The sequence below is a fragment of the Pristiophorus japonicus genome, chromosome 9 (genome assembly GCF_044704955.1).
Source record: "Pristiophorus japonicus isolate sPriJap1 chromosome 9, sPriJap1.hap1, whole genome shotgun sequence".
Classification (NCBI taxonomy): Eukaryota; Metazoa; Chordata; class Chondrichthyes; family Pristiophoridae; genus Pristiophorus; species Pristiophorus japonicus.
In genome coordinates this window covers 144,074,618-144,089,777 of record NC_091985.1, presented here as the reverse complement: position 1 = coordinate 144,089,777, position 15,160 = coordinate 144,074,618, and the positions used below count along the sequence as shown (strand labels likewise).

At 45.3% G+C, this 15,160-nt stretch overlaps 1 protein-coding gene across 6 annotated transcripts in view; it reads left to right on the top strand.

Moving 5' to 3' along the window:
- The window catches only part of LOC139273253 (ras and Rab interactor 2-like), a 150,052-nt gene that overhangs the window by 110,886 nt on the left and 24,006 nt on the right, over window positions 1–15,160 (top strand). For all 6 annotated transcript variants that reach the window (XM_070889902.1, XM_070889899.1, XM_070889900.1 and 3 more), the window contains 4 exons: window positions 758–968; window positions 3,773–3,884; window positions 8,260–8,332; window positions 11,782–11,873. In XM_070889902.1, coding sequence (XP_070746003.1) covers window positions 758–968; window positions 3,773–3,884; window positions 8,260–8,332; window positions 11,782–11,873 — 488 coding nt within the window. The remainder of the gene's footprint in view (window positions 1–757; window positions 969–3,772; window positions 3,885–8,259; window positions 8,333–11,781; window positions 11,874–15,160) is intronic.

Here is a 15,160-nt window from a genome sequence, read left to right as displayed (position 1 = left end):
AAATGTGCAATAAACAAAATTGACAGACCTGTCCCTCATAACTGCTAACTGATCATTTGTAGCCTTTATAGCTAGTCCCAACACAGCAGTCCTCGGGGCTGCTTATGAACAGAACATCCACCACGAGCTAATTAAATAATAATGAATATTCAACTTGTTTGTCATGCATTTAAAAACAAATTAGTTTGATTTCCTCATTCGAACGTAATCCAGTTAGTGATGCCCCACAAGGTTACTTACTCGCAGTGATGCTTGTTCGTATAATTGAAACCCCCTCCCATAGTTCCATGTCTGAAAATATGCAGAATGTTTAAAAATTGTCCCAAAATAAATTATGTACCCTTAATTCCCACCATGTCATAAAGCTTAGATTGAATCTTATTGGGTGCTAAAGCACATTACATTAAAACAATTAAAAGTTTCTCTACTGCCAAGTACTATGTGTGTGTGTGTGTGTGTGTGTGTGTGAGATATTTAGAATATATGAACAGAAAACTCATTGGGGAAATAGATATTTTATGCCGCTTTGTACAGTCACAGAGCACTGCTCTGCTCCTGTTTCAGTTTTGTCTCTTCCCCCTGAAAACATGCAAGTAAATATATGTTGCAGCTGAGTCTTTTGAAGATAGTCTGTGGCTTGGTAATTTTATAAATATTTTTCATCTTTCAAGATAAAGTGCTGTACGTTGCTGTTTATAAACTTATATAACTGCCTATTTTCAGCGTGTAGTTCAGCTTCCTCTATATTTCTCATTAGGTTCAACTCGTTGAGCAGTGCGCAAGAGAATATGGATTATGACTACCAGAAAGAACAAGCTGCGAAGTACTGGATGAGGGACTCTGGCTATGAAAGCTTCATATGTAACCTCAGCATTTTTGATCGGCTTCTGCACACCCATCCAGTCTGGTTACAGCTCACCCTGAGTGATGAGGATGCTTTACGCATTCTGCAACCTGAGGACGCTGGGGTAAGTTACTGGTCTGAATCTTTTCAAAGGAAAGTTGACATAGCTACATTTATGAAGCGACATCTGAATGTTTCTTCTGGAACCCCTCTACTTTTCTACCTCCTTCCATTCCTTCAAAAGCATCCTGAGGGCTACCTATTTTGGCCACGTCTTTAGCACCTCCACACCAAGCTCATCTATTTTTGCATTTGTGAAGCGCCTTGGATTATTTCACTATGTTAACTATATAAGTGCAAGTTGTTGCTGCTATCGAGCAGAGATATAACCAGCATGACAGCCCTGATCAGGAGACCAGCCACTCCACTTCTTAAAATTATTCTTTTCTTAATTACTGATTCATTTTTCAGATAACTACTCAAGGAGAATGCTGTTGTATGTTTAGCTGATTTATTTACTGAGTAGAAATCGTATTTGGTAAGTCATTGGGAAAGATAACAGTGGAACATGGAATCTCTCTGATGTTCGAATGCATACTGCAGAAATGTGCTATTGAGTTCTTGCAGTTAGTCTGAAATTAAGCTCCTGAGTTTGCCAGCTTGTGGTTAACTGGCATTTAACTTATAATTTAAGATATCCGGAATATAAACTGATGTCTAAATTAAGATCAACAGTCCTATTAATGATAAAGGTCATCACTGTGAGTATCAGTCCAAAATTGAGTTCTGTTGATTTTTTTTTAAGATGAACAAATCTAGATGTAGGAGCGCAAATGCTATTTAAAAGCTTTCTACAAACCCAGTATAAGAACTTTTGACAAACTATTTTAAGCAACAACAAAAACTTGCATTTATATGGCGACTTTAATGTAGAAAAATGTGCATCAGAGAGGCATAATCAGACAATAATGGATGCCAAAACAAAGAAGGAGATATTAGGTAACCAAAAGCTTGATCAGAGGTGGTTCTTGAAGGATGTGGAGAGGCGGGGGGGTTTTGGGATGGAATTCCAGAGTGTAAGGCCTAGATGGATGCAGGACCACCACCACTGGTGCGGTGAAGGGAGAGGGGATACACAAAAGGCCAGAGTCAGGGGAACGGGGTGTTCAGGAGGGGGCTACAGGTGCCGAAAGAGGTTAGAGAGATAGGGAGGGGCAAGGCCTTGAAGAGATTTAAACATGAGCACTTTAAATTGAAGGCATTGGGGGACTGGGAGCCAATGTAGGTCGCCAAGGACATGCATGATTCATGGGTGAGAGGAACTTGGTGTGGGCAGCAAAACACAACTCTTTGTCAGAAAAAATAATTTTGATCAGTATATCTTGGTCTTAATCACTTCTCAATGCTTTTTCAAATGGTTCCAATCACTGCAGTTGAAATTATTAGTAGCTATTCTGGGGCTTCACACCAAACTAAATATGCCAACTGGCCCATGTTCTAGGCGGACAGTCGATACTTGGTTCCTCCTATCTGTTTGTCCATGTTTGTGTGCAAGCATCAACTTATCCAAACATCCCACACAATGCTCTGCAGCATCACCTTGTCAGTCATTGCAGTTCAGTTGAGTTTGTCATCCATTGTCCTGTGCATCCCGTGCTCGGAGTACAGCAAAAGGAGAGGAGACACATGAAGCAGAATTCCGATAACAGCATAAGTATTGTCACCATCTGATTTACAGAATCATGGGATTTTATAGCATAAATGGAGACCATTTAGTCCATCAGGTTTGCATCAGCTCTGAGTTATCCACTTAGTCCTACTTCCCTGCCCTTGCCCCATACCATTTTTAATTATTCTTTTTCAAACTTCCTTTTTAAAAGTGATTACGGGTTCTCGTTCCACCACTGTTATGAGTAGGGCATTACATGTCTCAACAACCCTCTGCATAAAAATATTTCTCCCAACCTCTTTTTCTTTGTTCAGTTGGTTCTGGCCTTCAGTTTATTATTTCTAATTACTGACCCACCAACCAGTGGAGGTGGTTTTTCACTATTTATCTTATAAAAGCCACTCATAATTTTGAACATCTCTATACGATCTCCTCTTAATGTTCTCTGTTCCAATGAAGAGAGTCCCAATTTCCCTAGTCTCTCCTCAAAAACTAAAGACCGATCCTAGCTTCTTTATTTACTTGTCTTCCCACTTCTAATGGTTTACGTATCTGAAACCTTAAGCTCCGGTGCTCTTATGAAGCTTTTGCCATTTGGTGTGTATTTCCTTTCCTTAATTATTCTTCCCAAAATGTATCATCTTGCGTTTCTCGGCACTAAATTTCATTCAACAGCGATCTGTCCAATCTTCTACCCTGAAGGACTCACAGTTCAGCACACTTCCTATTTTTGTCCTCTGTAAATTTTGATCCTGTATCCTTTATATCTGAGCACAGATCATTTTTGAGTATATATTGAGAAGAGCAGTGGTTCCAACACTGCCATCTGGGGACATTCTTGTTTACATCTCTGCAAAATATCAATTACCTGCTGCTCTGTTTTCTGTCCATGCTGACACATTCCCTTCAATACCATGCACACAAGCCCCCTGTGGTCCAACCTATCCGATGCCTTTTGAAAATGCATATATACAACCTGCACTGCATTCTTTCATGAAGACAGTTTTGTTATTTCTTCAAAACACTCGTACATTTGTTAGACTTGATTTGCCTTTTACAAATTTTTGCTGGTTGTCCTCAACTTATGTCTTTCTAGGTGGCTATTAATGTTATCCTGTATTATGGCCTCTAGAAGCCTAGCCACGACCAATGTTAAGCTGACTGATCTAAAGTGAGGTGGTTTATCCTTATTTCTGTTCTTGAACTATGAAAACAGTAGGGCCATGTGTAACATCGAAGTATCCGTTTATTATAAACAGATCTTTATGGTCCGAAAGTCATGCAGGACACAGAAGAAAATCATATCCATGCGTTTACCCGAGTCTGGATCTCACTTTGTTCAAGACTTTCCAATAAAGGAAAGCCAATATAGTAAGTACACTCCCATCTTATTCTGGTATCTTTGAATGAATGGACTAAAGGGAAGATACTGTCATAAAACAAGGCAAACAAAATACCATGAAACTCTCTATTTTACCTTCTGACTTTTTGAAAAACTAACAGTCCTTTGCAATTCTGAAGCTTTTACTTTATAAGTAGATCTGACATCAAATGGCATGTGAATAGATTGTTGCTTAGGGGTTTCATTTCTCCCAACATAAAAGTATCTCTCCACAGATACTTTTCTCTCCACAATGCTGCCTGACCCGCTGAGATTTCCAGCATTCTTTGGTTTTGTTTTATAAAAGTATATTATTTCAATCTAATCTTCTCCCGCATTTATATTTTACTTGAAGTGGTTCCACGTGGGCCGGCGAACCCAGTGCTTCGGAATCGACCCTTGTAACATTTCAGGGCAGATTTCAGAGCACCGGCAGCAGCTGGGGCAAGACCGCTGTTACTGGCAAGTGCCGATTGCCATTTTAATTACCTGTTCACCGGCCTAGTGGCTTGCCTGGTCAGGCTGAACACTCACACTGCTCATTGCCAGGAAGGTACTGGCCCACTCACCAAGGCTTCTTCGGCAGCACTTCCCAAACCCATGACCTCTACCACCTGGAAGGAAAAGGACAGCAGGCGCATAGGAACACCACCACCTCCCAAGTTACACACCATCCTGACTTGGAAGTATATCGCCGTTCCTTCATCGTCACTGGGTCAAAATCCTGGAACTCCCTCCCTAACAGCACTGTGGGAGCAACTTCACGACGTGGACTGCAGCGGTTCAAGTCGAAGATTCACCACCACCTTCTCAAGACCAGTAAATGCCAGCTTAGACAGTGATGCGCACATCCCAAGAATTTTTTTTTTTATAAAGCAATTTGTGTTTGCTGACGGCAGCACTGCGTTTCTGGCAGATGGGAAGAGAAACATCTTTTGTCTTGGTCGATGTGATGTCAAAGACTGCATCATTTGCAGACAACGCTGCTGCTGGAGTCTGGGATGCCTTTGGTGGCCAAACTGCAATCGGAATACAGCATTTCCTTTGTCATTGTCTATAGACTTGGAGTAAATGATCCCAATTTGTTCTGATGCACCCTGTTTCCCGTTGCCCTTTGCACACTGCAGAAATGCTGGGAGTGGGGGTGGGGGGAGTACTTCCTTGTAGATCTGCCATGTAGAGAATTGCAGAAGATGTTGTTGATCTACTGTTCAGTATTTTGGGCTGCTTCAACTCTCATTCTCATCAGTACAGATGGTAAGATTCCCACTTAGGCTTGTCAACTCTGATTTGATGTATTCCTGGAGTTTTGATCATGTGACATTTGATCATCTGACACTTGCCCACTGTTTACAAATGTTATTGAATTACCTTAGTTGAGTGTCTCAGTATCACCAAGCCCCGAATAAAATATTTGACTTTTGGTTTTATAGTGAGATAAATAACATAATTTATAAATCAAAGAAGGAACACAAAAGAATCAAAATGTTTAAGGATAAGTAAAGTTTAAATAAAAACTATTTTTGTGATGCTTCTACAGTATCAGCTGCAATGAGAAACACCAAGTAAATTCCACTAATTCAACAAAAACATCAAGAAGTAACTTTCAACTAAAGGTTACATATGATTTTATGACCTTTTACAATACACAGCAAGTTATAAAAATAATAAATAAAACCAAACCCAAACCTAATTGAGTTCATTGACTCCCACACCGCCCCACTAAAACCCAGCTCAGTCCTCCGGGAGAAGCACGAAAGCTGCCTGCCTCCTGTAATAAACACATTATACATCAGGCCGACATGAACTCTCTCCCCCCCAATGTGTGTTTTTTTTTTTCTCTCTCCACCAGTTTGTGTTTCTCTCTCTCTCTCTCTCTCTCTCTCCCAGTTTGTGTGTGTCTCTTTCGCTCTCTCCCTCCCTAGTTTGTGTGTGTCTCTTTCGCTCTCTCTCTCTCTCCCCAGTTTGTGTTTCTCGCTCTCTCCCCCCAGTGTGCGTTTTTCTCTCTCTCTCTCTCTCTCTCTCCCCCAGTTTGTGTTTCTCTCTCTTTCTCTCCCTCCCCAGTTTGTGTTTCTCTTCCTCTCCCTCCCCAGTTTGTGTTTCTCTCTCTTTCTCCCTCCCCAGTTTGTGTGTGTGTCTCTCTCTCTCTCTCCCCCAGTTTGTGTTTCGCTCTCTCCCATTCCAATTTATTTCTCTCTCTCTCTCCCTCCCTCCCCAGTATGTCTCTCTCTCTCTTTCTCTCTCTCTCTCTCTCCAGTTTGTGTCTCTCTCTCTCTTTCTCTCTCTCTCTCTCTCTCTCCAGTTTGTGTCTCTCTCTCTCTTTCTCCCTCCCCAGTTTGTGTGCGTGTGTGTCTCTCTCTCCCCAGTTTGTGTTTCTCTGTCTCCCTCCCTCCCTGGTTTGTGTTCGTGTCTCTCTCCCTCTCTCTCCCCCCAGTTTGTGTTTCGCTCTCTCCCATTCCAATTTGTTTCTCTCTCTCTCTCTCTTTCTCTCTGTGTCTCTCTCTCTTTCTGTGCATGTGTGTCTCTCTCCCCCCAGTTTGTGTTTCTCTGTCTCCCTCCCTCCCCGGTTTGTGTGCGTGTCTCTCTCTCTCTCTCTCTCTCTCCCCCCCCAGTTTGTGTTTCGCTCTCTCCCCTTCCAATTTGTTTCTCTCTCTCTCTCTCTCTCCCCCCTCTCCCCTCCTCAGTATGTGTTTCTTTCTCTCTCTCTCTCTCTCCCCAGTTTGTGTGTGTCTCTCTCTCTCTTTCTCCCTCCCCAGTTTGTGTGCGTGTGTCTCTCTCCCCAGTTTGTGTTTCTCTGTCTCCCTCCCTCCCCAATTTCTCTTTCTCTCTCTCTCAGTCTCTCCCTCTCCAGTTTGTGTTTCTCTCTCCCTCCCTCCCCAGTTTGTGTGTGTGTGTCTCTCTCTCTCTCTGTCTGTCTCTCTCTCTCTCTCTCTCTCCCCTCAGTTTGTGTTACACTCTTTCTCTCTCTCTCTCTCTCTCCCTCTTCCTCCCCAGTTTGTGTGTGTGTATCTCTCTCTCTCTCCCCTCAGTTTGTGTTTCTCTCTCTCTCTCTCTCTCTCTCCGCCAGTTTGTGTTTCTCTCTCTCTCTCTCCCTTCCCAGTTTGTGTGTCTCTCTCTTGCTCTCTCTCCCTCCCCAATTTGTGTTTCTCTCTCTCTCTCTCTCCCCCCCCCCTCAGTTTGTGTGTGTCTCTCTCTCTCTCTCTCCCTCCCTCCCCAGTTTGTGTTTCTCTCTCTCTCTCTCCCTTCCCAGTTTGTGTGTCTCTCTCTTGCTCTCTCTCCCTCCCCAATTTGTGTTTCTCTCTCTCTCTCTCCCCCCCCCCCCTCAGTTTGTGTGTCTCTCTCTCTCTCTCTCTCCCTCCCTCCCCAGTTTGTGTTTCTCTCTCTCCCTCAAATTGTGTGTATGTGTGTGTCTCTTTCTCTCCCCCCCAGTTTGTGTGTCTCTTTCTCTCTCCCCCCCAGTTTGTGTTTTTCCTCTCTCTCCCTCCCCAGTTTATGTTGCTCTCAGGACTCCTGGGGTTTCCAGGTGATTTTCATTGGCTCCGATGCCACTTTCCTCACCAGCAGTAATGAAGTGGTGCGTTCCAAATAACGGGGGGGACCAGCGAGCTCGGGCATTTTGGTTGAAAGCCAGGACCGTTTCTCCCGAGCCGCCAGCAGCAGTGGTCGATAGACCGATTGCTTGTTCTGGTAGATGGCGGGAGGGTTGGAAACCCTATTTCCGCGCCATGTATGGCTGCCTCCATCTTTTTGCTGATGTAAGCAATATGTCTTTGTGTAACATTTAAATAACAACCCTCTCCAAAAAAATATGTCCGTATTGGCAGCGTGCGTATAGTATATTAAACAGCTGTTAGCAGGCTGGCCGTGTGTTTACCAAGTGGGTGGTTCCACTGCTGATTCACTAGAAGTGACAGGGCTGCAGGAAACGGTGCTGGACTTTCAACTCTGCTGCTCAATTAAGCTCAAGGACTATAATGAAAATAACTCAGCTGTTCATTTACGGGTCTCTGAATTCTACCTACGTACAGTGTAAATATTCTTTGTTTATTTCTGTCCAGAAGGATAGATATTTCCAATAAACCCTTGCGGAAATTACCACAAGTGTGGAACAAGTTAATTTTGGCTTGCGAATGGGCCCCGCACAGCTGTTTCAGCTTAAAAAAAGCAGTCATGTCTGCTGTATGTGTCTCAAAACAGACATCTTGTATTTTTTGGGTAGTAATGAAGACTGTCAGGATACTTAGTTAATTTACTGCACAGATTTAACAGAATACCCTATGCTGTCTAATGGCTTTTTCATATGCATATGCTCCCTTTGCTGTGTAAGTGATCTGGTTACTATTTTGCTCTTTCTTGCTGCATTAGCTTTTTCACTCGAAGGATCTTGCCTGAGCTTTGCCGACTTGTTCCGACTCATCGCTTTCTACTGCATCAGCAGGTAAGAGAGCAAACAAACGTGAACTTTGACCTGTGCACATACAAACCCTATTATTAGAAGCTCAGAAACTTCTTTTGTCGCATCTGCTCCCCACCCACCCACCTACAGCCAGGCACCTCTGCTGTTATCCTAGACTGATGCTACAAAAGGAACCATTTCCTGTTGGGTCAATACAGGAAATACTTAATTATATAATTAAGTGATTCAGCATCGGTTCCGGAAAATGTTTTGTTAACAAATTTCCCTGATCTAAAACAAAATCAACAAACGATTTGAACGTAGAAAAAAAAGAAAGACTTGCATTTCTATAGCGCCTTTCATGACCACCGGACGTCTCAAAGCGCTTTACAACCAATGAAGTACTTTTGGAGTGTGAGGGGGGCGTTTGGTAATTCTGATAATGCGCAATGTTTTTCACCGAGCACCTGGTGTTGTGTAATTAGACCCTGCAACAGTAGCAATGATTCTGGTCCTAACCCAGTAAAAACAGCCTCCTCCACTGCTTCACAAAAGCTACTTGTGTTGGGCAAGGCTGCTGCTGTTCCAAAATAAGGTCTGCCAGCACTGATACGTTTGGTCAATATTCCAGGTGGGGATGCTTCAGCAGAGATCAGGGACTTCAATTGCTGCAAAGTCTGCTTTGCTTCAGTAAAGCAGCTTATGTCAAAGTGGGGAATGGTGTTTACTAAAGGAGCCATTAATCCTGTATATTCAATATAACTGCTTTGGGAAAGGGGCGAGAAAGAGTTACACAAATATTCTTGCGCTTGAAGAGAAATCAAGGTATTTCCTGGTCGGCAGACTATTAATACTGAGTTTTTGGCCCACATATTAACAAGGAGGCGGGGGAGGGTGTGGGAGACACAGCCGATGATCCAGGGCCACCTCATTTTTTTTTCTCACCCAGTAGCCACCCAAATTGACATCCTGGCCGGCTGCCGGGCGGGAAAACCAACGGCAGGAGGCCGCAGCAGGGGACCCTTGGGGGGTGGTTCTCGGTGATCAGGAAGGGGGGGCGGGGGGTGGTGGCGCTGGAGAAGGATGCCATTCGGGGTTTGTTGTGGTTTGGTGGTCATCGATCGTGAGAGTGAGGCTGTGATCGGCTGAGGGGAGACTTCCTTGAGTGTATGGGGAGGTACTCCAGCTCCTCCTGGCTCACGAAGAGTGCTTGGTAAAAGGTACTTACCTTGTGGTGCAGGACCTCCGGCCCCTCCCGCCTGTCGTGGGGTGTTAATATCGAGGTCTTTCAATCATATTAAAGCTTTGGTAAAGGAAAGCACCTGAACCATTCACTAACGAACCTTTCACTGCCAGGTTTCCCGACCCCTGGGAAACACACACAGCAACTGTCAAAATTTAGATGGGGCTTACACTTGCACTCTGGGGGCCCGATTTAAATATGTCGAAGTGTCCAGCCTCCCCCACAGCACGACATTCTGAAATCCATTGCCATAAAAACAGTAACTGGCAAGTGCAGGGTGGGTTGAGGACGAGTTCCCCGTTTTCTATTTTTTCATTTTAAACCCCCCTCTCGACCATCGTGGGGGGGGGGGGGGGGGGTTAATATCGAGGCCTCTCAATCACATTGAAGCTTCAGGAAAGGAAGGCACATGAACCATTCACTCGTGAACACCCTGCTGTCCAGCCAACTGAGGGACTGTCTTTCGGCTATGACCTGGCTGGTTATCAGCAGACTGCCCGCAAATGAATAAAGCTTGATTCCTCCTCGTAGGCAAGCAAAGGAACTGTGTTGCCATTTGGCTAATTTTTAAACAGTGACTTTGCTTACCCCATCCTCGCACCAAAAAAGTAATACTTCTCTCTATCCTATCAAAAGCTGCTCATATATTGTTCACCAGCTGCAGGGTGACGTTTCTTAGGTCTCGTGCAGTTCGGTGAAAGTTCTAATTATGGGGTGGAAATCTGGTGCCGCCCACAATGAGGTGGTGACACCGCTTGGCCGCTAAAGTTAGCGCCAGGCAGTGTCTACCGCCTTAAAGTACAAAATCCAGTTGTTTTCCCCAAAGAGGAGAGTGGGGCACTAAGAGAAGCGTTCCACACTCCTCCCCGGGGACCTACGGAGCGGGAGCGCAGGAGGCCCACTCAATCTTTTTGCCGCTAGGATGTCGGCATCCTGGCGCCTGAAGATGAGAAAAAAAATGTTGGTGAGTGACCTGCACCCACACTTCCCCACTGCTGCCATAAATAAATAAATTAAATTTCACAACTTACCTTGCTCACCGGACGATATCGCCCCAGGATCACCGATGTACCAACTGCTTTCCCAGTCGGGAACGGCGCTTGCCGGTAAAGCAGGCGATCCAATTCAATTTTGGCGCCAAGGACGCGTTGTATGCTCGATGACGTCATCATGTGGGTGGCGCTAGAGTGCGCAGCGCTACCTCTTAGCGCCGCCCCCATCGCTCCATTGAAGTTTTCGGGAGGAGAGGACAGCGCGCCGCTGCGTCGGTAGGTGCTTAGCGGCCTGTTGGCCTCCCTCTCCGGCACTAACGGGTGAAGCAAACCACCAAATTTTGGCTCCTATGTATTTTATTAGACTGGAGATGAGCTGGATGAATTTTCCTAGATCTTAGCACCAGCTACAGGTCTACCCGCCAATAAAGGGCTGTAATGGTGGCAGTGTGTTATTTACTCTGTATGGATGTGTTCCTTGATGACCTCATGATGTATATGCCTCAGATCGGTACACGTTTTCTACTGCCAGGTATGACTAGTTGATGATTTCATGATGCAGTTGAATTGTATGTATGCACACTGGCCAGCTAGTCACAGGCACTCAGTGCATACGTTCCCCAGCAATGTGATTTTGAGGTAAATTAGACTGCTCTCCCAAAGACTGTTGTATAATATAAATGGCTCCTAAGAGCACTGCAAGGCCTAAAAAATGTTTTTAGTCCCATTCACACACCAATTCAACCCATCCACCTAGAAAGGTATTGTTATGTATGTATGTAAGACTTGCCACTAGGGGGCACACCTGTGGGAGACCGAAGGGCCACCTGTGCACCCTGGGCAAGCAGGTATAAAAGGTGATTCACCATGCTGTTTCCTCACTCTGGAGTCTGAATAAAGAGACCAAGGTCACAACAATTTGAGCTTGCAATATAGTCCTGTGGATTTATTCTGAACATAACAAGTATGAAACAGATTAATATTCTGAATTGTAAGAATGCAACTACGGGAAGTTGGAAATGTTGATGAGGTGAATACCTGCCAGCATATAAAGGAATGTATGTGTATTGTTATGAGAGTATTTCTTTTGTGGTTTAATGTTTAGGTATGTCGACAAAACTTCCTTGGGACTTTCCACATTTCCTATACTTGGATTCTCAAAGAGATAAAAATATTCCCTACTTGAATGACTTATTTATTTGGGTTCAATATTGTCTTCAGTGACTTTTAAATTCTGTCTTTCTTTTTTTAAAAAGGGATGTGCTGCCTTTCCCTTTAAAAATGCCTCATGGAATTACAGCTGCCAAGACTGAGACAGAGCTGGAAGCAATTGCATTCTTGGGTCTGAGTGAGTACACTTTCGGTCTACAGATTCTGCTTGAAGCACGGGATTGTGAGCCTGGGTAGTCTTTGATCTGTAGAAAATGGTCACTCCTACAGAAATGACCACAGCTGTCTTCTCTCTCATACTTAGGGGCCGAAATTTCCCCTTTTAGCGATGGTTGTTAGATACTCCGCGAGGCGCTAACAGGGCGCAAAATAAATTTTGCCCACTCACGCTGAGAAAATCGGCTGGTGAGGAATTGGGCACTGTTTTTGCGGAGACACTGAGTTAGCGCCCCGCTCCTGGCACGAGCGCCCCGCGATGATGACATCATCGCCATGCACATTGCCCCCTTACCGCCCCGGATGTTAAATTGTCCCGCGCAAGCGATCTCAGCGCCTGGTGATGACAACGACAGCTTGAGCTTTCGAGTTCCAGTCGGGAACCAGATGCGCCAGCGCTATTCAAAGGCACCATTTAAAAATGTTCTTTTGTCTGCCATTACCAGTTTCTCGCTTGCAACCTTTTAGTGAGTTCGGGACTGATCTCAGTTATTTATTGCTAGACGATTGTTCCGACTCCTACCTTTTCCCCTGTATTACTCGGCCGGCTACTCCAACTTCACCGTTGGGATGCTTCGCAGAGGGAAAGGCATCAAGAGAAGCAGAGAGAAAGGCTACGATTAAGAGGGAGCGGCACAGGGAGAGGCCCATGTAGAGGGCCATGGAGCACACCACAGGGAGAGTGGCAGCTCATTATCTGAAAGCATAAATAGCACAAGAATGACACTGAGGTGAGGGCAGGGAGGCAGGAATGGAGCAAGGAAGGCAGACAAAATGAGGAGGTGGAAAGTGATGAGGACTTCTGGTTTAACGGGAAAGTGGGATGAAAAGAGGGGATCAACATACCATTGGTGGCCCCAGTGGGTTCGATATCTCCGGCAGCCACGGGGTCCACCACCTCCGGGCCAATGTGTCGCAGTACTCGCTCCTCCAGGTCGGAAAGCTCACGCAGTTCAGCACCTATCCCTGCCCCCCACCTCCAGTCTGCTGCTGCTGCACCCTATTGTGTGCCACCTTGGCCTGCCAAAAAAATGAAGCTTTGTGAGCAACAGTCCAGTTATGTCTGTGGAAGATATGCCTGCTGTGATTAAATAGCTGTGAATGTAGGCAAGGCTTGAAATGAGGCCAAGTGTGTGAGTAGGCACAAATGGTTAATGGTTGCATGCTGGGTTAAGAGCTGGTTTTCAGAGTGTGCACAGCCATGGGCTCAGAAGCTGGTATGTAAGAGTTGTAGAAACATGTACTCACTTTGATCACCCGAGTGAGGTCGTTGAATTTCTTGCGACACTGAGTAGGGGTTCTATCCACCGCCGTGCTGTCCGACACCTCCGCAGCCACCTCTACCCACATGTCCCGAGAAACCTGGTGGACCATCTCCCAGATGGAGGGACGAGTACCTCCCTCCTTCCCTCTACTGCCCCCACCAATGTCTCTAACGCCAGGTCACTGAACCGAGTGCTCCTAGCAGAACGCCTCGCAGCACCCATCGTGTACCTTCCTTGCAGCTCAGTCAAGTGAGCAAATGATGAGATTGACCAGCTGCTGCCTTAAACAAAATCCCCTTTAAGAACTGGAATGAACAGCAACCCCATTATCAGTGAATTAAAGTTGGCTGAAATTGGGTGCAGCCCCAGTAATAGCGCCCCTGCAGTGCTCCACTGAGGCCATTAGTGCCTCCGATACCGCCTCACTGCATTTCTCAGGGAAAAGTGCTCAATTTCCCACAATTTTGCAGGCCATCTTGCCGTGTGCTAAATCGTAAATCTTTTTACATTTAATGCCCCAAATTTGGTGCTACTCAATTTTGGGCCCTTGGTCTTTGCCCCCTTTGAACCTAGAATCAAATAAACTTTGATTGAACCTACGAACATAAGGAATAGGAGCAGGAGTAGGCCATTTGGCCCCTCGAGCCTGCTCCACCATTTAATAAGATCATGGCTGATCTGATCATGGACTCAGCTCCACTTCCCTGCCTGCTCCCCATAACCCTTTATTCCCTTATCGCTCAAAACTCTTTCTATCTCCGCCTTACATATATTCAATGACCCAGCCTCCACAGATCTCTGGGGCAGAGAATTCCATAGATTTACAACCCTTGGAGAGAAAAAATTCCTCCTCATCTCAGTTTTAAATGGGCGGCCCCTTATTCTGAGACTGTGCCCCCTGGTTTTAGTTTCCCCTGTGAGTGGAAATATCCTCTCTGCATCCACCTTGTTGAGCTCCCTTATTATCTTATATATTTTGATGAGATCACCCCTCATTCTTCTGAACTCCAATGTGTACAGGTCCAACCTACTCAACCTATCTTCATAAGACAATCCCCTCATCTCCGGAATCAACCTAGTGAACCTTCTCTGAACACCCTCCAATGCAAGGATATTCTTCCTTAAATATGGAGACCAAAACTGTACACAGTACTCTAGGTGTGGCCTCACCAGTACCCTGTACAGTTGAAGCAGGACTTCTCTGCTTTTATACTCCATCCCCCTTGCAATGAAGGCCAGCATTCCATTTGCCTTCCTGATTACATGCTGTACCTACATTTTGTGTTTCATGCACAAGGACCCCCAGGTCCCTCTGTACTGCAGCGCTCTGCAAGCTTTCTCCATTTAAATTATGATTTGCTTTTCTATTTTTTTCTGCCAAAGTGGATAACCTCACATTTTCCCACATTATACTCCATCTGCCAAATGTTTGCCCACTCACTTAGCCTGTCTATATCCCTTTGCAGATTTTTTGTGTCCTCCTCACAATTTGCTTTCCCACCCATCTTTGTATCGTCAGCAAATCTGGCTACATTACACTCTGTCCCTTCATCCAAGTCATTAATATAGATTGTAAATAGTTGAGGCCCCAGCACCGATCCCTGCTGCACCCCACTAGTTACTGTTTGCCAACTGGAAAATGACCCATTTATCCCAACTCTCTCTTTTCTGTTAGTCAGCCAATCCTCTCTCCATGCTAATATATTACCCCCAACCCCGTGAACTTTTATCTTGTGCAGTAACCTTTTATGTCATCATAGGCAGCCCCTCGGAATCGAGGAAGGCTTGCTTCCACTCCTGAAGTGAGTTCTTTGGTGGCTGAACAGTCCAATACGAGAGCCACAGATTTTGTCACAGGTGGGACAGATGGTCGTTGAGGGAAGGGGTGGGTGAGACAGGTTTGCCGCCCGCTCTTTCCGCTGCCTGCGCTTGGTTTCTGCATGCTCTCGGCGTTGGGACTCGCAGTGCTCAGCACCCTCCCGGA